The 24,354-nt window shown below is 61.0% G+C and overlaps 1 protein-coding gene across 2 annotated transcripts; it reads right to left on the bottom strand.

Moving 5' to 3' along the window:
• Positions 1-4,088: 4,088 nt before the first annotated feature.
• GGA1 (golgi associated, gamma adaptin ear containing, ARF binding protein 1) lies at positions 4,089-23,268 on the bottom strand. 2 transcript variants are annotated; one of them, XM_026479680.4, is made up of 17 exons: positions 22,845-23,266; positions 19,028-19,112; positions 17,740-17,815; positions 16,645-16,743; positions 15,455-15,578; positions 14,905-15,005; positions 13,950-14,030; positions 12,776-12,916; positions 12,610-12,691; positions 11,386-11,493; positions 10,491-10,643; positions 7,758-7,822; positions 7,147-7,313; positions 6,520-6,713; positions 5,494-5,663; positions 5,147-5,257; positions 4,089-5,056 (listed from the first exon to the last, which is right to left on the bottom strand). In XM_026479680.4, exons 1-17 carry the CDS (start codon positions 22,885-22,887, stop codon positions 4,946-4,948), a joined length of 1,911 nt encoding a protein of 636 aa, XP_026335465.1. In that variant the 5' UTR covers positions 22,888-23,266; the 3' UTR covers positions 4,089-4,945. The 2 variants fall into 2 exon arrangements, with proteins under 2 accessions (XP_026335465.1, XP_057172379.1); XM_057316396.1 differs by having other exon boundaries at positions 4,089-5,257; positions 22,845-23,268.
• Between the last annotated feature and the right edge of the window lie 1,086 nt (positions 23,269-24,354).

Genomic DNA, 24,354 nt, shown 5'->3' on the forward strand with positions numbered 1-24,354 from the left:
CGCAATCCACTGGATCGAAGGCTCTAGCTGGCATAAGGAGACCCCACACAAGGTTTCCTAGCCCACCTCCCTTTTCCCAACTGGAAGGCCCCCGGAGGGGATTCTGGAAAATGGGCAGAGCTTGAAGGATGCCTTCATGGAGGAGGAATCAGAGTCCAGGGTAGGCCTAGCTTCTTAAAATGTGGGGCTGGGGTTTGCAAGCTCTGGGTGCCAGTCCTGGCCTTTCCCCTTTCCTCACTGGCCAGATCCCAGAACATCATGGTGGCTCCAGTTTCCCCCCATCTCTGCAATGGGCACAGCCTCCTGTGTGCACAGTTAGGAAGCGGAAGACTCCTAAGCCAGCAACTTGACACCAGGTGCCCCTGTCTTGCCGTTTGGGAAATCTGGGTTACATGGTGTCCCCACCCTGTTTCAGCCCTGCCTCCAGCCTGGAACACACTGGGCCTGGGCTTGTCCACTTCCCCAGCTGCTCTGAAGGTCCCTGAGGGCAAGGTCTGCCTCCTACCTTTGTCCCCCCAGGCTTGCCCAGGCCTGAGCCCTAGCTCAGGTCTGCAGAGGGGTCAGGACACCTGGGCTGTAGCAGCGGCAGCTGGAAACCACCGGGGCCATCTCATCAGCCCCGTGGAGCTCCGGGCCTCTCACCCAGGCGCCAGGCTCCCCTGTAGTATGACCCAAGACCCTTGTCTGTCTGGCCTGGGAGGGGCTGCTGTGCCTCTTGGCAGGGTGAGCGGTAGGTTTTAGGGTATATTTCAGCTCGAGCGCACTTGGGTCCTGAATCATAAAGCGTTGGAAGCCCCAAAGGTTGGCTCCTCCTAGGCTGTTCCTTCGAAGGATGTTGTAATCAGACTTTTGGACTCTGAGGTTTTATCAGGGAATGCCGAGATCGTCGTTTTAGAACTGCAGATGCAGGAGGGGGACTTCAGAGGTCACCGGCCAACGCTGTCTCTGATCACAAGACCTTTCCACACTGCATTGTGAGGGCACGTTGGCTTGGCTGGCTCTCCCCTGCTCGTGCTGAATCCTGCACGGTCTAGCAACGAGCCATGGTCACAGGCGCTCGAGAGACAGGGCTGACTTGAATGCAAGTGAGGGCGGTGCATCAATGGACACTTAGTCCCACCCCGGAGACGGCCAGAACAGAGCTCGAGTGTGTGTGGATGCCGCCGGCCAGCTGGGCTCAGCCTCTAACTGGCGGGGTGACCTTGGGCAAGGGAGGTCACCTGGCTGAGCCTCACTGTCCTGGGTAAAATGAGAATGAAAGCAGGTACCGGACAGGTTGCTTTGAGGACTAAATGAGCTCCTATGTGAAATGCTTAGAACAAGCCCTGGTTCTTCTTATCCAGTCTGCACCGCTTGGCATGAAAAGACCCTTGCCCCCATTCCTGCCTAACTGCCCCCTCCCTGTGTCCTGCTGCCTTCTTGGGACAATAGCACGCTTTGTCACCTACTCTTAGCACATCCCCCAGTGAGGCTGGTGTCGTTGGCCCCGTTTTACAGGTGAGTAGATCAAGGCTCCAAACACCAGGTCCCTTGCTGGTTTAAGGACGTGCGTGGGGAGGCCAGGGGCTGGCGCGGAGGTGGTGGGAGCAGGGGTCAGCTGCGGGGCTGCGGGACTGAGCAAGCATGTCGCACTGGAGATGCCTGGGCAAATGGCTTGTTTGGGGTCCTCTCGGTGTGGGCTGAGTGGAGGCTGCTGCCCAGAGCAGGCGTGCAGTGTGATTTCTGGGGCTCTGACAACTTGCCTGCCTCCTCCTCATGACAAAAGGACTTTCCCAGAAGGAAACCTTGGGTGGGGCCGAGCCCTGAGGACTTCCCAGTCCTGGCGGCCCTCGAGAGCCTGCGCCCTTGACCCCGGCTCCAGAGGACAGCAGCCACGGAGGGCTGGGGAGATGGAGGGCAACGTGCCGCCAGAGGGGCACCTCATGGGACTGCTGGTTGACCTCAGCCCTAACGTGTGACCTCAGGCACCTGACAAGCTCCTGGCTGAGGCGGAGGACGCAAGCAGTGGGACTGCCACACAGCCAGGCCAGGCCGAGGGCCGGTTCCTGTGTTCTCCGCCTGTACGGATGCTGGGGGCAGGGGCAGCAGGACGGCAGCGGTGACAGCCTCTCGGGCGGGTGGCTGCCACAAACAGATGAGCAGTGTGCTGCGGTTGCCAAAAAAGAAACCCCAGCGAGCGGCTGCCTCCAGCCGCAAAGTGGAAGTGTGGCTTCAGGGTCTGGGAAGTCCCGCTGCTCCTGGGGTGGGGGTTGGGGTCGCTGTTCGAGAGACAAGGGACCTTGCCTTCCCTGGTCCAGCCCGAGGGCCCCAGAGGCTCTGGGTGCGGTGCTCGGTGCACCGGACCTACCTCTGGCTGAACCGAAACACATTATTTGGGGAAAGACGACTCTGGGGAGTGGAGGCTGAGGATACCTCCCATCATCAGATCCCACCCCCAGCCCCTCGGACAGATGCGGGGCTCCCATGGCGGGCCCCTCAGGTCCCCCTCCCTCCCAGCTCTCCGTGTGACATGCTGAGCTCCTGGCTCACAGGTTCCATGCCAGCCTCTGGGCTGACCCCGGGCCATGCCTCCTGGGGGGGCTGCTCAGAGGCACCTGGAGGATGGCAGACAGTTGGCCCGACTGACTAGGAAAAGGGGAAGGTGGGAGGTCAGGAAGATGAAAGGGATACGCCTGTCCCTGTCACGTCTGGGTCACTCCGAGCCCACACCTTGGGGAACCAGTTCGCTCCAAGACTCTTCGGAAGGCCTCACAGCTCTCTGGGTTCCTCCCCACTATCAAAAAGGAACCGAAAGGCCAGAGAAAGAAGGATCTCCCTCAAAGTCACACAGAGCTCCAGGGACCCGCTGGGGGAAGGCAGAGACTCCCAGCCTGAAGCTGCACACAGGTCCCCCCCCCGCAGCCCTTGCACAGTTCACATGAGATCCTACTCTGTCCGGTCGGTGCTCCTGGCACTCCGGGGCACGGGCACCAGGAGGAGGGCTCCCGCTCATTTAGAAGAACCTTCCTACCACTGACTGTCAGAGACATCCCAAGTGTCCGCGCAGTCTGGCCCGGTGGGGAAGGCACAGGAACCGGGCCATGGGGCTGGGGGTGCGCAGGGGTCGGGGGGCCTTGGAAGCCCCACCGCACGAGGGCTATCTGAGGAGGGGGCCTGCGCTGCTGTAAGCTCTCACATGCGCATCCAGTGAGACCTGGCCCAGAGAGCAGCAGGCCTCATTTGCTGGATGGAAGAGTGCCCAGGCTGGGGAGTGAGCATGCTGGGCTCTGGGAAGCCGTCCCAGTAGTATCTGAGGGGAGGGGTTCAGCCTGGGAAGCACTAGGTTAGGCAGAGTGAAACTGACAGGGCTCCCCATCATCTGCGAGGGAAGAGAAATGGCGGGCAGCCCTGCCCAGGCGTATGTCAAGGGGCATCTCTCCCGCCGAGCAGCGTGTAGGGCTGGCTCCACACCGCTCGGCCATTCCCTGGATGGACTGCCCCTAGCTCGGCTCCGCGCTGGCTCGCTCTCTCAGCTGCGAGGCTAAGCCATTCCCCGGGGACTGGACAGGAGCCTCCCAGGGAAGAGAGAACTCTGGGAACACCAGGGGGTGAGTGAGCCAGCAGCTGGGACTGGCAGGGGGCCCAGGGCAGCATCCCCAGGCCTCTCGAGAAACAAGCTGCAATTAGCACCCTGCTTCCTGGGAGCAGCCTCGGCGGAAAGCGAGAAGAGAAGGCAAGGCAGGGCCCTGTGGGGAGGCCCGGAGTTGGGTTCGGAGGCCTGAGAGCAGCAGGAGGAAGTTGTGAGCAACCGGGGGGCCGCCCACTCAGCGTCTGCGGCAGCTGGGGCTCCTGGCAGGCCCGAGCGGCCACTCACTTCCAGCTGGGACGGCTCTGGGCCCGCCACAGCCCTGGGCCCTCTCTGGTGACTCAGCACCGCCACAGGCCCCCAAGCAGGGCCTCTTCCGGTGAAGGGCTCAGGGGTGATGGGGAGGGGAACCGTGGCTGGATCTCCAAAGACCCAGCTAGAGAGGCCGCGGGGCAGCCCCAGGGCCCTCCCGCTCCTGGACCCCCGTCTCCCTCCACCTCAGAAGGGCCAGGAGGGCAGCTGGTCCAGGAAAAAGGACGTTTTATTTCCATAAATACTCCTGCTCTCACTCACACCCCGACCCCACGAGGCCCCGGCAGAGGCCAATGACTGAGGGAGATGCACTGAAAACTCCAATGCACGACCTCCCCTGGCCAGGGGCCCTGGAGCCCCCAGCTGGGGCACCCGAGTCTGCCACGACCTCTGGGCCAGCAGTCACAGCCCCCAGAGCCCCTCGGAAGGCCTGATGGCAAAGAGGGAAGGAGGGGGGAGTGAAACCCTCACAAGGAGTGGGGGACAGGTGGGGCTCCCCCAACTGGGCCTCCTGAGATGGTGACCACAGGGCCACTGAGAAAGAAAAGCAGAGTCAAACCACACACCAGAGAGTGCAAAGAGCTGGGGGTGCAGGCGTCACCCCCCCAGTCACCCGGTTCCTATGGAGGAGGCCTGAGCTGGTTCCTGCGCCAGCATGGCCCCCCGAGTTATGGCTGGGCCTTCCCATAAGGCATAAGAGACAGGTGGGGATGACCCCACCCCAGGCTGGGGTCGGGGCTGGGCCTGAGGTCCTGGCCCCTGCCCAACAGCCACGCTTCTCCCCCATGACCCCAAGTCCTTCCAGGGCCACGCAGCTGTTCCTGGCTCCAGGCTCCCCCCTGTGGTGAGGGTCCCCAGCAGTGCAAACCCAGGCCCAGCCTCCTGCTGGGTTCAGCTCTGCAGGGGAGGGGGCAAGGAAGGAGGGGGCTACAGGGGTGAGGGGAGAAGCACCAGGCCCAGGGGATGTCACCATGGGAACAAAGGGTGTCCTAGGCCACCACAGCCTCCCACCCAGGCTAGACGGTGCCCAGTCCTGTTGCCCCCTCCTCTCCCCAGCCCCTCCCTGTTCTAGAGGCTCCCCCAGGTCTCGGGTGGGGGGAACTGGTCCACATCCCCCATCTCATTGTAGGTCTGGTCGCCCATGGTGAAGAGAAGCTTGTAGCGGAGGCGAACCTTCTCCTGGGGCAGAGATGGTGAAGGCAGAGTCAGAGGGACAGAAGAGGCCGCCCCCACCCCACAGCGGCGCACTGTCATGGCTGGGCCTCTCACCTTCTGGGGGTTGGCGAGCAGCAGGACCTGGGTGATGGCTGAGGGGTGGACGATGGGATTAAACGCTGGCAGCTCCGTGCCTGAGGGCGGCTGCAGCTTCACTTTCATGACCTGCGGACAGTAGGGCAGGACGGGGCCCAGCTAGCCCTGGCTTCTGGCCCTGTCCTCTGAGGGACCTGGCCCAGTCCGCCTGCCAGCTCCTCCTGTGAGGGTCCTGGGGCTCTGTCCTTTGGTTCCCTTCTATCGTCTAATCCCCAGAGGGACCCTGCCCCCTACCCCCCGCCAGCTGGCTCTCCTCCGGCCCCAAGCCACCCTGCCTCAAAAGGAGCGAGGCATGCACGTGTCACCTTGGGGACAGCTGACTGGAAAACGATGTTGCGAATGGGCTGGGGGGCGGTGCTCAGCATGGAAACCACCACCACCAGCACGTCGGAGCGCCCGGGCAGCGGGTCTCGGGCAAAGTGGAAGAGGACCCGGAAGCCATGCTGGTCATACACCGTCACTGGCAAGATGCTGCCTGGCAGGGGGAAGGGGAGAGGGTGACGGGTGGTGCCAGGCCCGAGCCCAAGCATGTCCAACCCGCTCCCCCAACCCAGCTCCCATCAGGCACTCGCCGCGCTGGTGGGAAGGAGCGGACGAGTCCACAGACTCAGGTCATCGCCTTGACCCTGGGCAGCAGGGCAGCCAAGGGTGCAGACTGGCACCCACATGGGGCAGGCACACTTCTACTGTGTTGGTGGAGGCGGGACACCCACCCCAGACGGGGTCAGAGCTGGGGTTTCCCTGGCGCTGCTTGCTGGAGTGCTGGAGTGAAAGCCGAGGGGTGAGCCAGGGTCACTTCTCACCTGCGACCCTGGTACAGTCACTCTATTGTTCAGGGTCCTCCCTACTGCTAAAAGAGGGGCACCACTACCCACTTCTTGGGGCCACTGAGGGGTGATGCCCTCGGTCACAGCGCAGTCACGAGATGGACAAGGCCGAGAAGACCAGCCCGGCTTCATCGGTCTGTGCACGGCCTGGGCTGGGAGTGGCCTCCCTGTGGCTCCCGGGCAGGAGCAGCTCAGGCTTGGAGCTACAGCTGGATCCTGGTTTGGTTTCACGATCTCGGAGAGACCCCGAACCTCTACGTCCCGGCCCTGCCTTTCTGGGGAGGGCGCACCCAGCGGCCAGCATAAGAAGTCCTCTTGCCTGCGGAAGCCTGGACTCTATGGAGCGCTCTGCTCTGGCTCTGGGACAGATGAGAAAGCAGGGTCCTGGGAAGAGCAAGGGCCTCGCCCAGAGAGAGCTCCCTCCTGGGTCAGAGCTCCCACCAGGAAGGACAGTGAGGGGATCCCGGCCCAGCCCGTACCCGCCTGCACCCCCGGCCCACTCACTGGGTTTGATGGACTCCAGGGGCACAGTCATGCTGGCCAGTGAGAGCTCTGTCACCGTGGGTGGCTGCAGAGGCCCGGGCGGCTCGGGGGACGTGGCGTGGAGGAGGCCGGTGGCACCGGAGCTAGGCGAGCTGCAGCTGCCTTTATTTTGCAGGTCCCGAAGTGTGAGCCGGGGGGCCGGCTGCTGCTTCTCCCTTGTTGGGGGACGTGGCATTGGGGGGGTGAATCTTTGGGGGCCGAGAGATCAGGGGCACAGGAAAGGCTGGGCTTCCTGGCTGTCCCTAATGGCCAGCTCAGAAACCTCCCTGTCTCTCTGGCCTCGGTCTCCTCACCTTGGAACAGGCAGACTTGCTCCCCTGCCCGCCACCCCTGCCCTGTAGGGCACTCATAACCTCTGTGCTCCACGGGACGGGCCCTGCACCTGCCTTGGGCACTGCTGCCTCCCTCCAGCCTAGCAGAGCCTGGCACATGGCAATCCTCTAGCAGCCGCTGCTCACAGGGGCGCGCGGGCACCGGCTCCCTCCCTGTTGGGCCTGGGACAGCCCCGAAGCTGCTGCCCGTGGGGCCGGGTGGGGGAGGGGGGCTAACTCCCACCCCACCCCACGTCAAGCCAGGGGGTGCCCTCACCACCGCACTTGTTGGGACTCCGGGGGCAGTGACTGCTGCAGGAGGGTCTTCCCCAGGAGGTCCAGGTCGTCCAGACCGCTGCTTGCTGGCAGGGACGTCTGCGCGGAGGGCTGGCTGTCCGTGTTGGGGACCCGAGGCAGGGCTGGGGGTTCTGCACCATCAGAGGACTGTGGGGCACATAGAAAGCATGCAGATGGGTAGGGCTGTGCTAGACAAGGAGCAGAGTCACCTGGCGCTACTCTGGGGCCCCTTCCCTTCCTTGCAGGTGACATCTGGGGAAGCAGCAGCATGAAGGGGACAAATTCCTGCCGGCCCGCACCCCTCTAATGGGCCAGCCATCTGGGGTTCTACTCTAGAAACCATCACATCCCAGGGACCTTAAAGTCACCCCCAAGAGAAAAAGAATGGGGAACCCCATCTCAACCCAATGCTGAGAGGCAGGGAGAGCGCGTGGAGGTGAGGAGAGAATGCCTGCCCTCCCCCAGCCGGGGACGGGTGCCTCAGCCACAGGGCCCCTGTTGCGTGGTCCTCCCTCCTCACTGCCCCCGGCAGGCTGCCGGCCCAGCTACCCTACCCCCGGGACAGGTCAGGCTGGTTCCTGGCCCTCCTACCTGGAAGCTGTTCCATCCAGCACCATCCAAGCTTGGGCCCGGAGGGGGTGTGGGGTCGCTGAGGCCTGAGGGGAACCAAGACTGAGGTGAAGGAGCTTGAATCCTGAGCGGAAGCATGGGGGCTGGGGGGGGGGGAATGCGTGCTGGCCTGGGGGTCACTAGCTCCTGCCCTCTCCCTGCATCCCCCCAAGAGGCTTAGCTCCAAGGGGAAAACCCACTTTTAGAGGGCGCCAGCAGCAGAGCAGAAGCAGAAACCAAAGAGCCCGAAGGCCCATTCCCCACGCCCACTGGGCTTCCGCTACTGCCACTCCAAAGCCACCTCAGCCACTGGACATTAGGACTCTTGTCTTCACAGCAGGCCGGCAGCCCAGGGGTGGTGGGGAGGGAGCACGGAGTGGAAGACACCCGGTGAGGATCCACGGATGGGGGGTGGCATCCTGCACCCAGACCACCCCCCATCCGTGGTCTCATGTCAGGGAGGCAGGCAGTGCTCCGGACTCCGAGCGGCCCCTGGCTGGGCTGCGGTGTCCGCCCCCCCCCCCCCCCCCCCCCCCCCCCGTGTACACTGGCAGGCGGGAGCTGGGGCACACTCTAAAGGCCCTCTCTGCCCTGGCCTGTGGCCACAGGGCGGGCTGGCTGGGGCCAGAGAGAGCCGGGGGCCCTCTGCACGGCTCTGCTCGTTGGCCTGCCGATGAGCAGAAGGCAGTAGGTCACCAACCAGTTTGACCTCTGGCCGCCCTGAAGTGCCCTCGAGGCCAAGTTCACCATAGGCTTTACCTAGAGAAGACAAGTTATCCTGTTTCTAGCAAATTCTGAGTAAGTGAGCTGCAGCGTGGGGCGCTGGCGGGCAAGGGCAAGGCTCAGACAGCTCCCACTGCCGGGTCTCCTCCTCTGGGGACCCCGATGGGGGGTGACTGCTATGGTTTCCTACACCCCCCTGACGTGTCAGGCTCCGCTGACGCGGCCTCACTGACTCCTCACACAACCACGGGAGGTGGGTACAGGGCTGTCATCCCTCCTTCAGGGCTGAGGAAATGATGCCAAGAGGGGTTAAGGAATCTGCCCCAGGCCCCACAGCCACCAAGTGGCAGCGTCTGGGGTGGAGCATGGCCTCATTACTGGAGTTTGAACACAGCCCTGCCACTCGGTTGCGTGACCTCGGACTGGGGACAGACTCCCTGTGCTAATCTGTAGAATCGAGCCAACAGCAGCGTCCGTGTGAGGGGACCGTGACAGATCAGCCAACCAGAGGAGTGCCTGAAAGTGCCGGGACACCCTCGGCGATGACGGGAAGTCCGTGTTGCCTACCCTGTCCCCACCCTTCCCCCTTCCTGCCACGAAGAACCGTTTAGGACAAGCCCCCTCTGTGGTCCCAAGGCTTCCTCTATTCCCCGCAGCAGGGTGGGTGCTGCCCTGGCACTTCTGGTTCCTGTTCCCACATTTTCTTTGCCTTTGAGTAGAAACCAACGGAAGCCGGAGGCTCGGGGCTCTGGTGCAGCAGCTCAGGGGCAGGAAGTACCAAGCACACCTTGCTTCTCACGAGACGGTGGCTTTGCCCCAGCCGCTCGCCGGGGGCCGGCTCTGCTGGGGCCAGTGAGCCCAGGGGCGCTCTGCTCCTGGACCATCCTCTCCCTCGCGGTAAAACAGGGTCAGGGTTCCCTGTCCTGAGGTGCCCCTAGCTTGGAATGGAAAGGGGGCGGTGGGTGGGAAGCAGAAGCAGACCCACGGACACCCTGTGGTCCAACCCTCTCAGGGAGGGTGCCAGCTGCTGGGCCCGGAGGGCAGCTCATCCTGGTCCACTGTCCCCGCATCCCTCATGCCCCCTGCCAAGTCCTTCTGTCCCTTTCCTGGCTCAGAAGCGGAGTCAGAGCAGCAGAGAGGCTCAGAGAAGGGCCTCAGGATCGGAGTGCGCCCTTTGGGCAAGTCACCCCCCCTTCCTAAGCCTGGCTTCCACATCTGTAAAGCGGGGACGTTGGTGGCACCCGCTCCTGCGGTGGCTGGAGGGTGGTCTGGGATCCGACAGTGCGGGACCCCGGCACACGAGAGCTCCTTCCGGTCCATCAGGTTGGGTTTTTACCTCAGGTTTGGCTCAAGAGAACACAGTCTGACTCCTGCCTTCCGAGTCAGCTCCCCAACAAAACCTTCCAGATTCTTTTGACAAAGCTCAAGCTCTCTCTCTCTCTCTCTTTTCTTTTTAACAACTTCAGGGCCGTGACGAAGAGGCCGTCACCACGGCCTCCCACTTCTGAGCCCTCAGATGGGGCTGCTGCCCCAGAAAGCTGGACTCCTGACAGCTGCCCGGCTGGCCGGGCGTCCCCTGAGAGCACCTGCTTCCCCGTGGGCTCCGGAGCCCTGCCCCTGGCGGTGCCTGGGGTGCCTGGGGCTCTGGTGCCAGCTTCCCTGGAGCTGCTGGTGCTACAGGGCCGCGGCTCTCCCCTCTGCCTCCCTCCCTGTCCACGGCCCGCTGCCCAGCTGCTCCCCATTCTCGGCTCCGACCTGCTGCAGGGAAGTCGGGCTACTGAAGCCTAGGTGTGGTGGTGGGCTTACCAGAGGTGGGTTTAGAGGCTGGCCAGCCTCGACCACTGACTGTAAGAGCTTGTATGAACTCTTCCACCTCCCGGAGCCTCAGGCTCCTCCGTTGTGAAAGGGGCCTAGCACCCACCCCATCCTCCCAAGGACTCATCCCTGACCTGCAGCCGCCCTGCCCTCCTCCGGGCCCCGCCCCCTCCTCACCCAGAGACATGAGCTCATCGTCAAGCAAGGAAACTGAGGTGCTAGGCTGCTCGGGGCTGGCCGGGTCAGCAGGGCGGGTGGGCATGGCTGGATAGGCGGTGCCTGCAGGGGGGAGATCCAGGCCGGAGAGGTCCAGCAGGGCCGACGTGCTCCCTGGGGGGAAAGGAAAGTCAGGCACACCCTGGGTGGAGGACAGTCAGGCTCCTGGAGGCCAAGGTGCCTGGGGGGGGGGGCGCAGCAAGCTATCCCCCCACCTCTCACAGCCCTCCTGCTTCCTTCCCCCTTCTTGGCCACATTGTCCTGGCCCCCAAATCTGTCACTAGGCTCTCTGTCTAGCCCACGGTGTTCTTTCTGTCCAGAACCTATTTCCTCCATCTCTCTACTTGGCCAACTGCCTCCCATCCTCTGAGGCCTCGCTTAAACTCTGCGGCTTCTGTGTAGTGCCCACCCCTGCACCCCTCCCTCCCCAAACAGGGCCTATTCTAACCTCCGTGGGCCCCTATGGCTGTCGCTTCATCCTGACTGGAGCTGAGCCTGCAATGTTCATATGTCAACCCCCCCCCACCTTCCGATAAGTAGACTAAGCCTGGAGGGTACCATCCAGCCCCGCACAACAGGTGCCAGATTTATCAAGTGAAAGAAAGGCCTTCCTTCTTCTGCCTGTCCTTGCCAAACCCTGGCTCCCTCCCCCTCTGCCCCATGTCCAGACTTCCTCCCCCCACAGCTGCAGCCCTGGCACAGACTTCCCCCCAGCTCTCTCCCTAGGGCCCTTCCCCATCTTAAGGGGGCAGGGTCACCCCAGCAGTCACAGCCCCCAGCTCTGGAACCAGCGCCCGCACCCCAGACTCTGTGCTGCTCCAGCCTCGTGGGCCCCTCCCGCCTGCCACCTGCTCACCAGGAATGGAGCCGGCTGCGGCATCGCCGTTCACCTCCTCGCCCCTCACCAGCTGCTTGTACAGGTTGATCACCTGGGTGAGGTTGTCGTTGGCCTGCAGGATCTCGGCTGGACAGGCAGGAGGGGAGAGACTAGGTTGAAGGAAGGTGGGGGCCTCTGCGGGGAGAGGAGCACCCTGCGTCCATCCTAACCCGGCGTGAGGGGGTGGGGCCGGGGGCATCCCATCTGCTCTACTCGCTTGGGCCCTCTGCCACCTGCCCTCGTGCAGTGTCCCCGTCACCCTGACCACAGCGGCACGCTCTGGCCTCCAGGCCTCTGCACCGGCTCTGCTGTCCGGATGCCCCCCGCATATCTGCCTGGCTTCCTGGCTTCCTGCCTTCAGGTCTTCACCCTAAGTCCCCTCAGGGGGCCTTCCCTCACCCCACCACCTAGTCTCCTCCCTGCTTGCTGGTCTCCCTGTCACTGACGACCACCTGAAAAACTGTCACTGCTCACTGCGCCTTGGTTTCTTGTCTGTCTCCTCTCCTCGGGCTACACGTTCCGCTGAGGACGTGGCTTTGGTTGACTTCAAGCACACCATGCCCCCAGGGACTAGAACAGTGCCTGGCACAAACTAGGCTCTTAGCAAGGTTATCCCCTAGGGGCCGGGGCTTACAGGGGTCCAGGCAGCAAGTCCCCCGGGCAAGGCAAGGTACTTGGCACAGGGGAGGCCCTCAGTGAGCTTCCACTGAGTAGGGGCGGAGATGGCACCCAGACTGCGACCCCAGAGACTCTGGCTGACACGGGAGCAGAGAATAAGGACGAGAACCTGATACATGGCCCTGGCAGGAGTCACAGGGCCCAGCTCTGGAACTGTTCAGGCCTGGGGGATTTGTCCTCAGTTTCTAGCCCTTACCAGGGAGGCAGTGTCTGGAGAGGATCCCTGGACTTCCCGGGCTCTGTCACTGTTATGCTCGGGGACCAGGGCCGGTCCCTTCTCCCCATGTCAGCTTGTTCAGCTCAGGGGCAGGACACGAAGCACCTGAGTAGGGTCTTGGCCCAAGGGATCTCCTAATCGCATCAGCCCCTGCTCTCTGCTTCTGCCTCCCTGTGATTGAGCCCAGGGTCGGTGCTGGAAAAGAGGGCCCCCTGGTGGCAGCTCCTGCCAACTGCAGATACTTAGCAAGGCCTAGGAGAGGAGACAGGAGGCGGAGGGAGGGACAGGACTGACTGCCAGGTGCTCACCTAAGGCCTCATCATTGTCCTCCGTGTCACTGGCCAGTCGGAAGAGCGTCGGCCGCATCCGCTCACAGCGCTGGTACAGCTCCTGGGGGCAGCAGGGTGGGGGGGGGGCGGTCAGGCCGGCAGGGGCCAGGATGGGGTGGGGGCTGGGCAGAGGAGGCCAGCGCACCTTCATGAGGTCCTCGCTGCTGTGGGCGGAGGCCCCGCCCTGGCTGTGGTTCATCACCATCTCCGTCAGCAGCTTCACGTTGTTGTTCACCTCCTCGATGGCACTCACCCGCTTTGAGATCTTCTCCATCCGCTTCTGGTCCTGGGGAGGCAGCCGCCCCAGAGAGCCCAGGTCACAGCGGCTCTGAGCCAGGCACTGTCCACAGCACTCTGGAGTTTCCGCTGGCTTGCTGCGACCCTGCTACCCGGGGCTCGTGGCCAGGACTGGGCATTCAAGAAGGCCTCTGCCAACCCTGTGCTCGCTTGCTCTCCTCCTGCTGATGCCCCCTGGCCCCAGGCCTCTGCACGAGCCTGTCAGAACCTCCGGGGCCCTCAGACACAACCTCCGGGATGGCTTAGGAATCTGGGCCAAGTGCTTCTGGAAGACCAGAGCTGCAGACCTACACCTGCGGTTCTTCGCGACCCTCACCCTCCTTGCGTTTGTCCCTTGAAAGGAGGGGTCCGTACCTGAGAAGGTAAGGGAGCCTTCGTGGTCACCCAGTACAGCCAGAAACTAGGACAGCGACCCTCCCATCCCACGCCCACCGTGCTCACTACACATGTTCCTCTCTTGCGGGACAGAAGGTGGGCTTGTGCCGTGCCATCAGACGCAGTCACCCTCCTTGAGAGGGGCACCCCGGCCTTCCTCTGCACTGTCAGAGCACACGGCTTGCCCCTGGAAGACAACCTGGGACTTCTGCCCCGCAGGTCTCCAGACCGCAAGCTTTGCTGGCCTGCCCTCGTCGATAGAAACTTTCAGCGTGCACCCACAGCATCTGTATACTTACTGGGAAGTTAAACATGTGCGCTTCTCTCTTGTGACAAATATACGTATAGAAGCACCTTAAACATGGAGAGGCCTCATTTATTTTTTCCACGACCTCTCGTGGAAGAGGTCCTCTGCCTCACAGAAGCCCAACTAGAGCAGGTTAGCGCAGCTGCTGGGAAATTCTTCCCTCCACACAGGTCCTGGCTTTCCCCACTGGGGTCCCCCGATCAGTCAGCTCTTTCTTGGCCATGACAGCCCTTGACCTGGCCACTGCAGGGCTCCTCATTCGCACGCACACAACCCCCCTGGGCGGCCCAGCTCAAATCCCCATTCTGCCTCCTCCCCGCGCCGTGGGCTTGGCAGTCACCTCCTGCACCATCTCCTTGATGAGTTTGTTGGCTGCTCGGAGGTCCTCGGGGTGGGAGCTCTTCAGCAAGCGGGCCAGCATCTGCAGGGACAGAGGGGCATGATGTGACACCAGCACTGGGCCGGGGCTCCTATCCTGGCTCCCTGTTTCCTCGCTGCGGGGCATGGGGTACTTAGTAAGCTCTCCGTGAAATGGTGAGCATCTGCCGACACCTAACGGGGGGCCACGGGACAACTGAAACACGGCACGTAAATGCTCCCCAAAGAAGTCCTCGACAAACGGTACAGAATGTTATGTTACTGTTGTCAGAGAATCTTTCTGGAAAGATGTACCAGGAACTCAATAGTGCTTACCCTCTGGGGCTGGCACTAGGCAGGTATTTACTTTTTTTTTTTTTAAGATTTTATTTATTTGAGAGAGAGAGAGAGAGATCACGAGCAGGGGGGAAGAGTAGAAGGAGAAGCAGACTCCCCGCTGAGCAGGGAGCCTGATGCAGAACTCGATCCCAAGACTCTGGGATCATGAGCTGAGCTGAAGGCAGACGCTTAACCAACGGAGCCACCCAGATGCCCTAGACATTTACTTTTATCTCACCTCCTCTATAGTGTTTAATTCCCCCCCCCCGTGAGTACTTGCTTCTTTAACACGAAGTTGATAAAATTATCATCAGAAAGATCAAAGACAAAAATAAGCAAACTCCTGCTCAACTGATGAGATGCCCTCAAACTAATCCCAGGGACACGAGACATGCTCTCATGTCTACTAAGCACAGGGGTTCAGGAGGTGAGGCGCTCTGCACACAGAAGTGCTCGGTAAACTCCCCTATCACCCACCACGGTGACCTTGCCCCGCGTGGGGCTCTGGTTCAGGGCAGGGCAGCCAGGGCCTGGAATTCAGACCAAGGGGGGCCCTGAAGGTCCTCATGTACCCCTCCTACCCATCCCTGGAGCCTCACCTTGGATTTCTCCTCGTCTTCAAAGATCACATTCTTGGGTCGTGGAGGAGGAAGAGGAAAGGTAGCATCATCTGGAAGCTTGGGGTCGGACTTCACAATCCCTGGAGTAGACGGTGGTGGGAACATGTCAACAGGGCCTAGGGCCAGGGGGTGGGATGGGAGAGGCGGGGCAGGCGAGGGTAGGAAGGAGGGTCGAAGAGTCTTTCTCCAGCATGCTGACTCTGGACTCTGGTGGGCCAGGGGCTGGCTCCTGAACTACAATGTTGAATTGCGTGGCGGAGTTTAGGCACCCATCTTTTGAGGCCACTCTGTGGGGGCCACTCTCTGAGTGGAAGTTTGACCCAAACTCACCTCTCCATCCAACGGAGCTTCAGACAGAGCCATAAAAAGGCCCCACTAACTGTAAGTTCTTGAAAAGTTAAAGGGCAGCCCCACGACCTCGCTGTCAGAAGCTGCCCCCGAAGCTGCTAGAAGCCCCAGCTCGGGGCGGGGGGGCAAGGGGGAGGGGAGGGAGGAGGCGCTGCTCACAGCCCACCCTCCGACGCCTCACCCTGCTTCTTCAGCATCTGGTAGGCCTCTGCGATTTTCACCTCCTCGGGCAGGCCGACTGTCCAGCTGTAGAGCAGCTCCGAGATCTTGTTCTTCACCTTCTCCGACGTCCGCGAGCCCAGGTACTTCAGAGACCGAGGGGAGAGCAGGCCGTTGCCATCCTCCAGCTCCCCTCGCTGCAGCCCCAACCCCTGCCCCAAGCTGGCTGCCTCCCCAGGACTCCCTTGGAAACCTCAGCCTGCAGGGCCCTGGCAACCCCCCACCCCCTGCCCCGCCGAGCGGTCTGGTGCAGACTGAGCTCGCCTCCTAGCTCTGCTGCCCCACCTGTGAAGCAGGGATGACAGCAGTGGCACCACGGCGAGGATGACGAGCTGACACAGGGAAGGCAAGGCACGGAGCCCCGCACCTGCTCACGGCCAGCTCATCTATGGCTTAACTCCGTGACCTCGGGAAGGAGGAGCCACCTGGCTTGGGGCTGGCCAGGGAAGAAGCGGGTATGGCCCTGCTCGGCCCCGGGTCCCACTCATAGTCTCTTAGCAAAAAACCAGGCTGAGGGAACTGGCTCTCACACCAGTCGCCTCCTGGGAAGAGAATGGGGGGCCGGCTGGGACATTCAGCTGCGCTGGTCAACAGAGGGGTGTGAGCGAAGGAGGGGCAAAGGGGGGGGGCTCTCACCCAACGGGCCTCGAACAGGTGTAGGCCCTATGGAAGGACCCCTCAGGCCAAGGCTCGGGCTTAGCCCATCAGCAGGCTCCACCACTCAGGGTTGGGGCCTCAGCATCCAAAGCCTCAAGAAGGCCACTCTTGTGAGGTGCGGACAGGGAGACCCTCCACTAGTGCCCCAGGTGGGGCGCTGCAGCCAGGTCCGCAGGGAGAGAGCACAGCCAGGGTGGCCGTGCTGCGTGCACGCCCCGTGGTCACCCCTCACTAAGCCTGAGTTGCCCCATCCGTGAGCAGCTCCAGAGCCGCCAGCCACTGGGTGGCCTGGAAGACCCCCTCCCGGACCTCCTGCTGCCCCGGACTCGGCTGTGAAGGACTGTGAGAAAGGCTCTGTTTGTGCCAATCAGACTTCTAACAGGGGGCTGAGCAGTAAAAGCGGGAACCCCAGTGCGAGGCACCTCCCACAGGGGGTCCTCCTTCCCCAACCCCCCAGTGACAGTGCTGGCCTGAGCTGGGGCTGGGAACACCCACCTTGGGAGACACGACCTTGATGAGCTCGTTGAGAAAGCGGAACTTGCCCACCTCGTCATGGAACCTTTTGCCGCAGCTCTTCATGCATGTTTCTAGCACCTAGTGTGTGGGGGGGACCCCAGGGAAAGGGGGTCAGAGGAGACAGCCTCCCCCCACACCTTGGCCAGGGCCCAGAAGCCCAGGAATGGGCATTCGGAGGGTGGGGGGAATGACTCCTGAGGACAAGAGAATTCTGAGGGTCAAAGGTCCCTGAGCCTGACCACCACCCCGAGGTGGGCCGGGCACCCTCGAGGGCTGGCAGTGCCTAACTGGCAGTGCCAAGGGAGCCCCTCCACGCCTGGCCACGTTTGAGCACCACTTGCAAATGATTTTCTTATTATTTTTCTTTGATGGTTTTTTAAACTTCAACGGGGACCATCTACTTTGCCTTACCCTATACATCTGTGAACTCACAGGACTAGCATATATTTGAGAAAACCCTATCCCATCAAAACAAACACATAACTATGAAAAGAAAAACTGTTTACCACCTGAGGTCAGCCTTGCTCTGTAGTGGGCTGCTAAGTGGCCCGTGCCCGGGGGACACACATAGTGCTCCCCTCTACTCTTCTGCTGACACAGCTTGGAAAGCTCTGCCCTGAGCTCGGTGCCAGTACTTGAACCCCCAGGGGAAGGACGGCACCCTCCTGGGTCCGGAGACCTCTGATGGGCTGAGCTGGCTCCACACTGCTCCCCGGAGCTTTATAAACACGCAGATTCCTGGGAGCAGATACTGAAGGAGCTTGGGTTCAGCGAGCCTGGGGTAGAGCCCTCATTCAGTATGTACCCGGCACACAGCTGGAGCAGGGACCCCCTGGGCCAGACGATCCTAGGGGGCGTCCTCCCCACAAGAGGCCTAACTGTGCAGGGGCTGGGGCAGGAGGCTATGGGCCCCCAGCAGGTGGCCCAGACTCCTGATCTAGGCCATTCTGGCACCACTCCTTTGGCCTCTAAAGAAGAGCCTGATGGGACCCCCCCAAAAAACCTCAATCTTGGCCTCCCCAGGTGCCACCCACATGGTCGGGGGACAGACGGCACCCTCTCTCCCCTTCTCACCGTCAGGGCTTGGATCGCCTCCCACTCCTGCGGTGACTGGATCTTATGAGCCAACAGCCGGGTGGCAAGTGGAGGCCTGGGTGAGAGGAATGGCACAGATCCGAAACAGCTGGAGCCTGAGGCCCCCAGGGGAGGGCTGCCACACCCCCTGCTGGAACCGCAGCCCGTGGTCACTTCAGGGGGGCAGATGCAAAGGCCCAGCTCCTTTTCTGATCGATGGGGCCGGAGACAGTGGCCCGAAAGGGCAGGGCCAAGTAAGGACGCGGAGCCAGGGACCTTCGAAAGGTGTGAACTCAGCCCCTCAGCTGGCTTTGCTGAGAACTGTGAGCTGGAGAGGGGGCCACAGCCTTCAAGGGCCCGGTTTGGGAGTAACCATGACAATGGACCATGAAGGACAGGCAGACAGAGCTCCCTGGGCATTTGAGGGGGCCCAGGACATGTTTCTGGAAGAAAGCAAAGCAGCTTCACATGGAGGTGGCAATCACGTCTACGAGATCATAAAAGACCCATCACCAGTGACCGTGACATTGAACATGGACCGAGCACTTAGAATGGACGAGGCACCTTACGTGCCTTTTCCTGCCCAGCCTTCAGGGGGGCCTCCAGAGTCGACAGCATTCTCGCCCCCACTTTACAGAAGAAACGGGAGGCTTGCCCGGCTGACTCAGCTGCCAGAGGGACAGGATTTGCACCCCAGCAGCTGGACTCTGGGTCGTGCACATCACAGCGTACGCACTGCCTCCCAGAGCAGAGCGCTGGCACTGGCGGAGGTGCAGTGGAGATGAAGCCCTCTGGCTGTGCTCCCCAAACTTGAGCACCACGTGGGGAGCCTGCTAGCAAGGCCAGCCCAAGCTCCCTGCCATTCTAGTCCCTGTCTGCACCAGGCCCCAAATGTGCATTTTTGATAAGCACTAATTCTAATGCAGGTGCTGCTCACTCTTCCTTGAGCAAAGGGCCTGCGGGCCTCCTCCCAGCTGGGGAGCATGTCCCAACAAAGCACTGGCTGGGGCTCAGGTGGGCCTGGGCTTAATCAAGCCCAGGACTACCATTTTCTTTGTGGGGAACCCCTGAGTCCTCTGGGCCTCAGCTTCTTCACCTGTAAAATGGGTTCAGTGAAGCCCAGTTACAGGGTGGCACAGATTATGGTCGCGGTGCCATCATTAGTTTGTGAGCACATTTAGAATGAAAATGGAGTCTCAACCCACTCATGTCGCTGCCTGAGGCCAGGGTCTGGAGCAGGCACGGCAAGATTCCATTGCGTACGTGAGCAAAAGAGGAGGCCACCTACCCCTCAAAGTCCTCGTTGAGCTGTTCGCAGAAGCCGTTGATGCTGGCCCAATTCAGCTCCTTGTTCAGGGGGTTTGTGGCTCTGTCTGCAGGAGGAGAGAGGGCCAGCGTGGCCTGGTGAAAGGGGTCCCTGCCTCTCCCACCCCCTAGTCTGGCAGCAGGGCTGGTCAGTAGGGGCTGGGGGTAGGACTGAGCATACAGAAAGACTCCCCTTGATTTCCTGCCCCAACAGCTCCAAGAGCTGAGTGCTATCTTTCAGCCGCATCAATGGGCAGATGGGCTCCTGTACACTGGTTCCCCTTGCAGCCTCTCCCCCATAGCCCTACTTTTAGAGATGGTGCTCAGGAGCCGATCCCCCGCTCCCTAGGGTTCCCATCTCCGCAGCTGCACGCCTGTCTGCCTGCCTGTACCGCCTCTGATTCTGCTCCTGAAAGTGTCCTCACAATTCTCAAGGAATTTACTCACTCAGATCCAGCGGTAAGGAAAAAAAAAAAAAAAAAAAAAAAGGCACAGTTCTGCTCTCAAGAAGCCTGTGGCTGGGAAGTGGGCCAAGGGAAGCTAGGTTCTCGATACAGTGTGACAAAGGGAGGCGAAGGGGCCATGAGCAGGGGACTCAGCTGGGCCTCGGGCCAGGGAGGCTGCCTGGAAGAGGCAACACTCAAGCAGGAGTTCACCGGGCTGGGGATGGCATGAGAGCCGTGAGTAAGGAGAGATGGGATCACTGAGCACAGGGCAGAGCAAGAAGGACCTTGGTGAGGACTGCGGCTCAGACATCACCTCCTCCACGAAGTCTTCCCTAACCCTGGCTCCTGCCCGGGCTGGCCCTGCCGATCAGCTGTGACCTTCATCAGCGGGCCCAAGGCTGCTGTTGCACCGCATCCCAGCCTCCTGGGCACATGCCCATGTCCCCATGGCCAATGAACGAATGAAGGAGGGCTCTGCTGCAGGCAGGTGGGCGTAGGTTCTGGGGGAGGCTGAACCCAGGAATGGGTAGTGGCCAGGAAAGGGCACAGATCTAAGGAGGGGGTGATGCACCAGGCCAGACAGTCCTCTCCCTGACACCCAATGTGGGTTAAAAAACAATCAAGTAGCTCACGTAACCTCCCTGAACCTCTGTTTTCCCATTTGTGAAGTTGGAGTGAAATGCGGACTGATTTAGATGACAAAACACTTGACGCAGGTGGGGCCATGGCGACAGCCAGAGCTGGATCTTCGCCACCTCCCCAGAAGCCTGTCTCTAAGCTTCACCCTATTCTGGCCTGTTCTGCCCAAGCCTGACATTGAGCAGGGCTATGGAGGGAACACAGCCCAGCAGGTGGGACACAGAAGGATCTGAGGACAGAAGGAGGCTGGGGGTCCAGCATGTGGCGCCTGCCCCGTTGGGTTCTATGCTGTGGTGGGAGGCCCAGAGCTCTGGGATCCCAGTGCCTGGCAGCCATTTATCCCATTCATATTTAGTCAAAAAATATTCTGAGTGCTGGGGCCATAGAAGTGAACGAGACAAAATCTCTGCTCTCCTGGAGCTCACAGCCCAGCAAAAGAAACACCGACTACTCAGATAAACAAACAGAATGCCGTATGCTGTTGTGAAGTACCTTAAAGAAAGTCAAAGCAACGAGAACGTATAGAAGGTGTTTTGACTGCGGGGGGGAGGGGGTGGCTGCTGCTCTCTCTGGGAGAGCTCTCAGAGGTGCAGCTGAGCAGAGATCTGAATGAAGTATTTTCTCTTCTGGTACAAATCTCTGTTCCAGGAGCCCTGCAGAGCCATCTAGTCCGTCAGGGAAAGAAAGCCCCTGCTGACCGCCCAGAGACCCAGGAATAGGCATCATTCCCACCCAACAAGGGAAAGTGAGGCCAATCTATTCTGCCTTCTAGTCCCCCAACATGGCCAGAGGCTGGGGAACACCAGTCTGGAGTTAGAAAGATAGAATGGAGCTGGGTCTTGCCCTCTCAATGACATCTGGCTGGGGGACCCTAAAACGGGAAGTCCCTTACAAGTATCGGACACATGAGTCTGAGTGAGGACAGAGAAGCTAGTTCTAGAAACTGCTCCTGAGTCAGAAGCCAGTGAGGAAGAAGCAGTGGCATCATGAGACGTCAGCTTTCTCCCCTGCATTGGGCTCAGAGTGAGAGCCACTGGGTCCAAGGAGGGCTGACCAACCTCTCTGGCCGGGGGCCCCCAACCCCCAGCCCTCTTACCTCTACCCTGGGGGGTGCACTTTCCCTGGCAGGAAGCAAGGGAGAACACCCAGGGAGGGCAAGAGGGAAGTCTTTCACAATAGAGCACGACTCTACCCTGTCACTCCACGGTGGTGACAATATCATCATTTACCTACCAGTAGCTACTCTTTACCTCCAAACCACTGCCAAGGGAAGAGCTTATAATTTCGGTAGGGCACAAAGGGGAAAAAAAAGAGAAAACAACTGTACCCTCAATCTATTAGAGTCCAGCCTACTGCCAAACCCAGGTGTCCTGACTCCTGTTTCTCAGATCAGGCTCTGGACTCTCAGAAAATCCCCACTGTTGCTAAACCGGAGAGGTTTTGTATCATCTTCAGCTCAAGTCCTGAAGTTTGTCAGACCTGTTAGCCAGGGCCCTGCCCATCCTCCCAAGCTGCTGCTGGGACCTGGACACTTGTGGCCTTCTGGAACAGTCTCAATGGCCACCTAGTGCTTCCTTTCCATGCCCTCCCCCTCCACTGGCTAGACCGACTCCAAACATGCCTGGAAATGCTGTGGTTCTGGGGCCAACCTCAGGGTTCAATTCTGCTAAAGACTGGCTCAAAAAGGGCTGGCCACGACCGCAAATCACCCTGCACAGCTCCCTGGTGTGCCTGGGGCCAAGGAGCTGAGCTGAAGGTAGACCGAGGGCTTCCTGATGCCCTGGCACAGACGTGGGCCAAGGGGAGAAGAGACTTGGGAGGCAGCTGTCATTAGCCCAGGGAGAGTCCAGTGCCGGGGCTGTGAGAGCCAAGGACTCCATCAGCAATATGGGATACGGAGGTCAGGTGGAGGGTGTGAGGGCTCAGAAGCCTGAGTAATAGGAACCAGTGCCTGAGGACACAGAGAAAAAGGGGTTCAGGGGCTTTGGAGAAAGCTCAGCAAGGGCTGGGAAAGGGACCTCGGGTGGAGGTACAGAATCTGAGGGGCTGGGCTGAGGGCAGTGATAGAGAACTTGACATTACTTCTGGAGTCTCAGATGGGACCCTCCCGAGCCTGTACGGTTTGAGGGTTTCTCACTGGGTGGCCAGAGCTCGGAGGATCTGATGGGCCGGTGAGTCCTCCCCTCCTGGGTGAGGAACGCGCAGATCTGAGAGGAGCTGCAGGCTCAAGGAACGCACAAGAAGGAATCATGCCATGCAGGGCCGGAGAGTGGAGGATTTGGGGCCCAAGGACAGTAGGGTCCCTCCCTCTGGGGTCTGGGGTACAGCGCTAGGGCCGCTGGCTTGCCCCCTCCCGGGCCCAAGAGAATGACTTGGGGTGGGGGGTTAGCTCCTCAGTGGAAAAGTCTGGGCCTCAGGGGCTTGGAGACTACTGTCTCGGTCCTGGGGGTTCTGGGCACAGCTCACTCCTCCCCGAGGGTCGCGGCCCAAGGATCGGATGGGTGGGCGGTGCCCGCTCCCACCGTGGGTCCGCGCGGCTGGTGCGGTCTTCCTTCACCCTAGGGTCGGAAGGACCGGCTCCGGGCGCCGCCTCTCATGGGCCGGGGGCGGAGCGTGGGGAGGGGGCGCCGCGTACCCCGCCCCCGCCGGGAAGGGGCCCGCCTCGTGCCCCCGGTTCCGGTTCCGGTCCGGCCCGCGCCCCTCCCGGACACTCACTGATTCGCGCCTCCAGAGTCTCCGGCTCCATCGCGGGCTCCATCCGCCAAGGGCCCCCAGCCTCGGCACCGCCCCCCGCCCCCCGCTGCTCTCGCGGGACCTCCTCGGCACCGCCCTCCGCCGATTAAAGGGGCAACGTCCGCCCCGACGCGCGGGAGCGGCGCACAGGGGCGCTCGGCACCATAGAGACGCGAACGAGCTCGCCTAGAGCGTCACCTGCTCTCCCAACTCCTCCCCCCAGGTGGTGTCTCCGTCGCGGGCTGGACCCGGCGCCTGCCTTCCCGTTCACGGCGCTCAGGCGGGAGAGGAAGCGGAGGGACTGGGGACCGAGAGCTGCACCATGGAAACCCCACGGGACGCTGTAACTCGTTGTGCGTCACGAAGATGCCCGTGACCGCTTCCGGAAAAACGCTCCACGGCCATGTTTCTGAGGGGCTCTGAGATCACTTCCGGAACCCTGAGGGGATACTTCCGCTTAGATGAGAAAGTGGGAGGGTTCCTTAAAAGGGCAATGACGTACGTTAGCCGCGGCGAAGATGACAAGTCGAAGTTTGTTGAGGGCTTACAGTGTTCCAGGAGTTGTTCTAAGCACTTTTTATGCGTGAATGCATTCACTCCCCACAACAAACCCATGAGCCGGATAGTTTGTCTGAGGTCACACAAGTGGCAGAGCCTAAACCCTGTGCTATCTCTGCATTCGTTCTGCGATCTTTTAATGAACTGCATTTGCTTTGCTCTGTGATGGCGCTGGAGGAGAGAGGCAAGACCGGATATTTATTACAATGTGGTAGGGGAAGCCTATAGGGTAGTGGCAACTCAGGAGTTTGCCTCGACTAGAGTTGAGGGCTAGGAGGGATGAGGGAGGGGGTCTTGTCAGGGGAGGTTTGTTTCAGAGGTGACATTTAGCTGAAAGACAGACGGATTTCTCCGGGTAAACCTGGTGCGAAAAGATATTTCAGGTGGAGGGAACCAAACGTTTCAGGGCTCGCAGGGTAGAAAGAGTACGATGCATTTAGAAAATTGAAAGCATATCAATAGGGCCCCAGAGGATGTTGACCTGGAATTAGGCCAGGGCATGATCTTGCAGGTCTGTGCTTAGCTTTTTTTCTGTAAGCTATGTTGGTGTCGTTAAAGAGTTTCATGGGGGGCGACGAAGTTAGGCTTTTGTTTTAGAGCGGTCCAGGCGGCAACAGTGAGGAGACGGAACAGGTGCGGGGTAGTGTGAAATCAGGGAGGGCAGAATGGACAGATTTCCTAGCCTCGGTATCTTTTCTCCTGCCGTTTCCGCCTCCATCAAAGGTCTCCCTCCTCTGGCTTTCCCTCCCGCGGCGCCGGATCACCAGGTGACGTCACGCCCGGGGGGAGCCGGTCCCCGGCTCACCCGAGTCCGTTGCAGTCTATCGCCCCCTGGCGGCCCCCCGGGGAACCAGTCCATAGTGCCCTCTGGAGCCACCCATTCCCAGGGACAGGGTTAAAGCCGCAAAGACTAGGAAATCTGGTGAAGCCGGTT

The sequence above is a fragment of the Ursus arctos genome, unplaced genomic scaffold (assembly GCF_023065955.2).
Source record: "Ursus arctos isolate Adak ecotype North America unplaced genomic scaffold, UrsArc2.0 scaffold_21, whole genome shotgun sequence".
NCBI classification, from domain to species: domain Eukaryota; kingdom Metazoa; phylum Chordata; class Mammalia; order Carnivora; family Ursidae; genus Ursus; species Ursus arctos.

Excerpts from the sequence above, each read along its gene's own strand:
- GGA1 (XM_057316396.1), bottom strand. The coding sequence starts at position 22,887 with ATGGAGCCCGCGATGGAGCCGGAGACTCTGGAGGCGCGAATCA. Across the intron at positions 16,744-17,739 it reads AGGCGATCCAAGCCCTGACG|GTGCTAGAAACATGCATGAA; the intron begins GTGAGAAGGGGA and ends CCCACACACTAG. Across the intron at positions 5,258-5,493 it reads TCCAGTCAGCTGTCCCCAAG|GTCATGAAAGTGAAGCTGCA; the intron begins GTGACACGTGCA and ends TACTGTCCGCAG.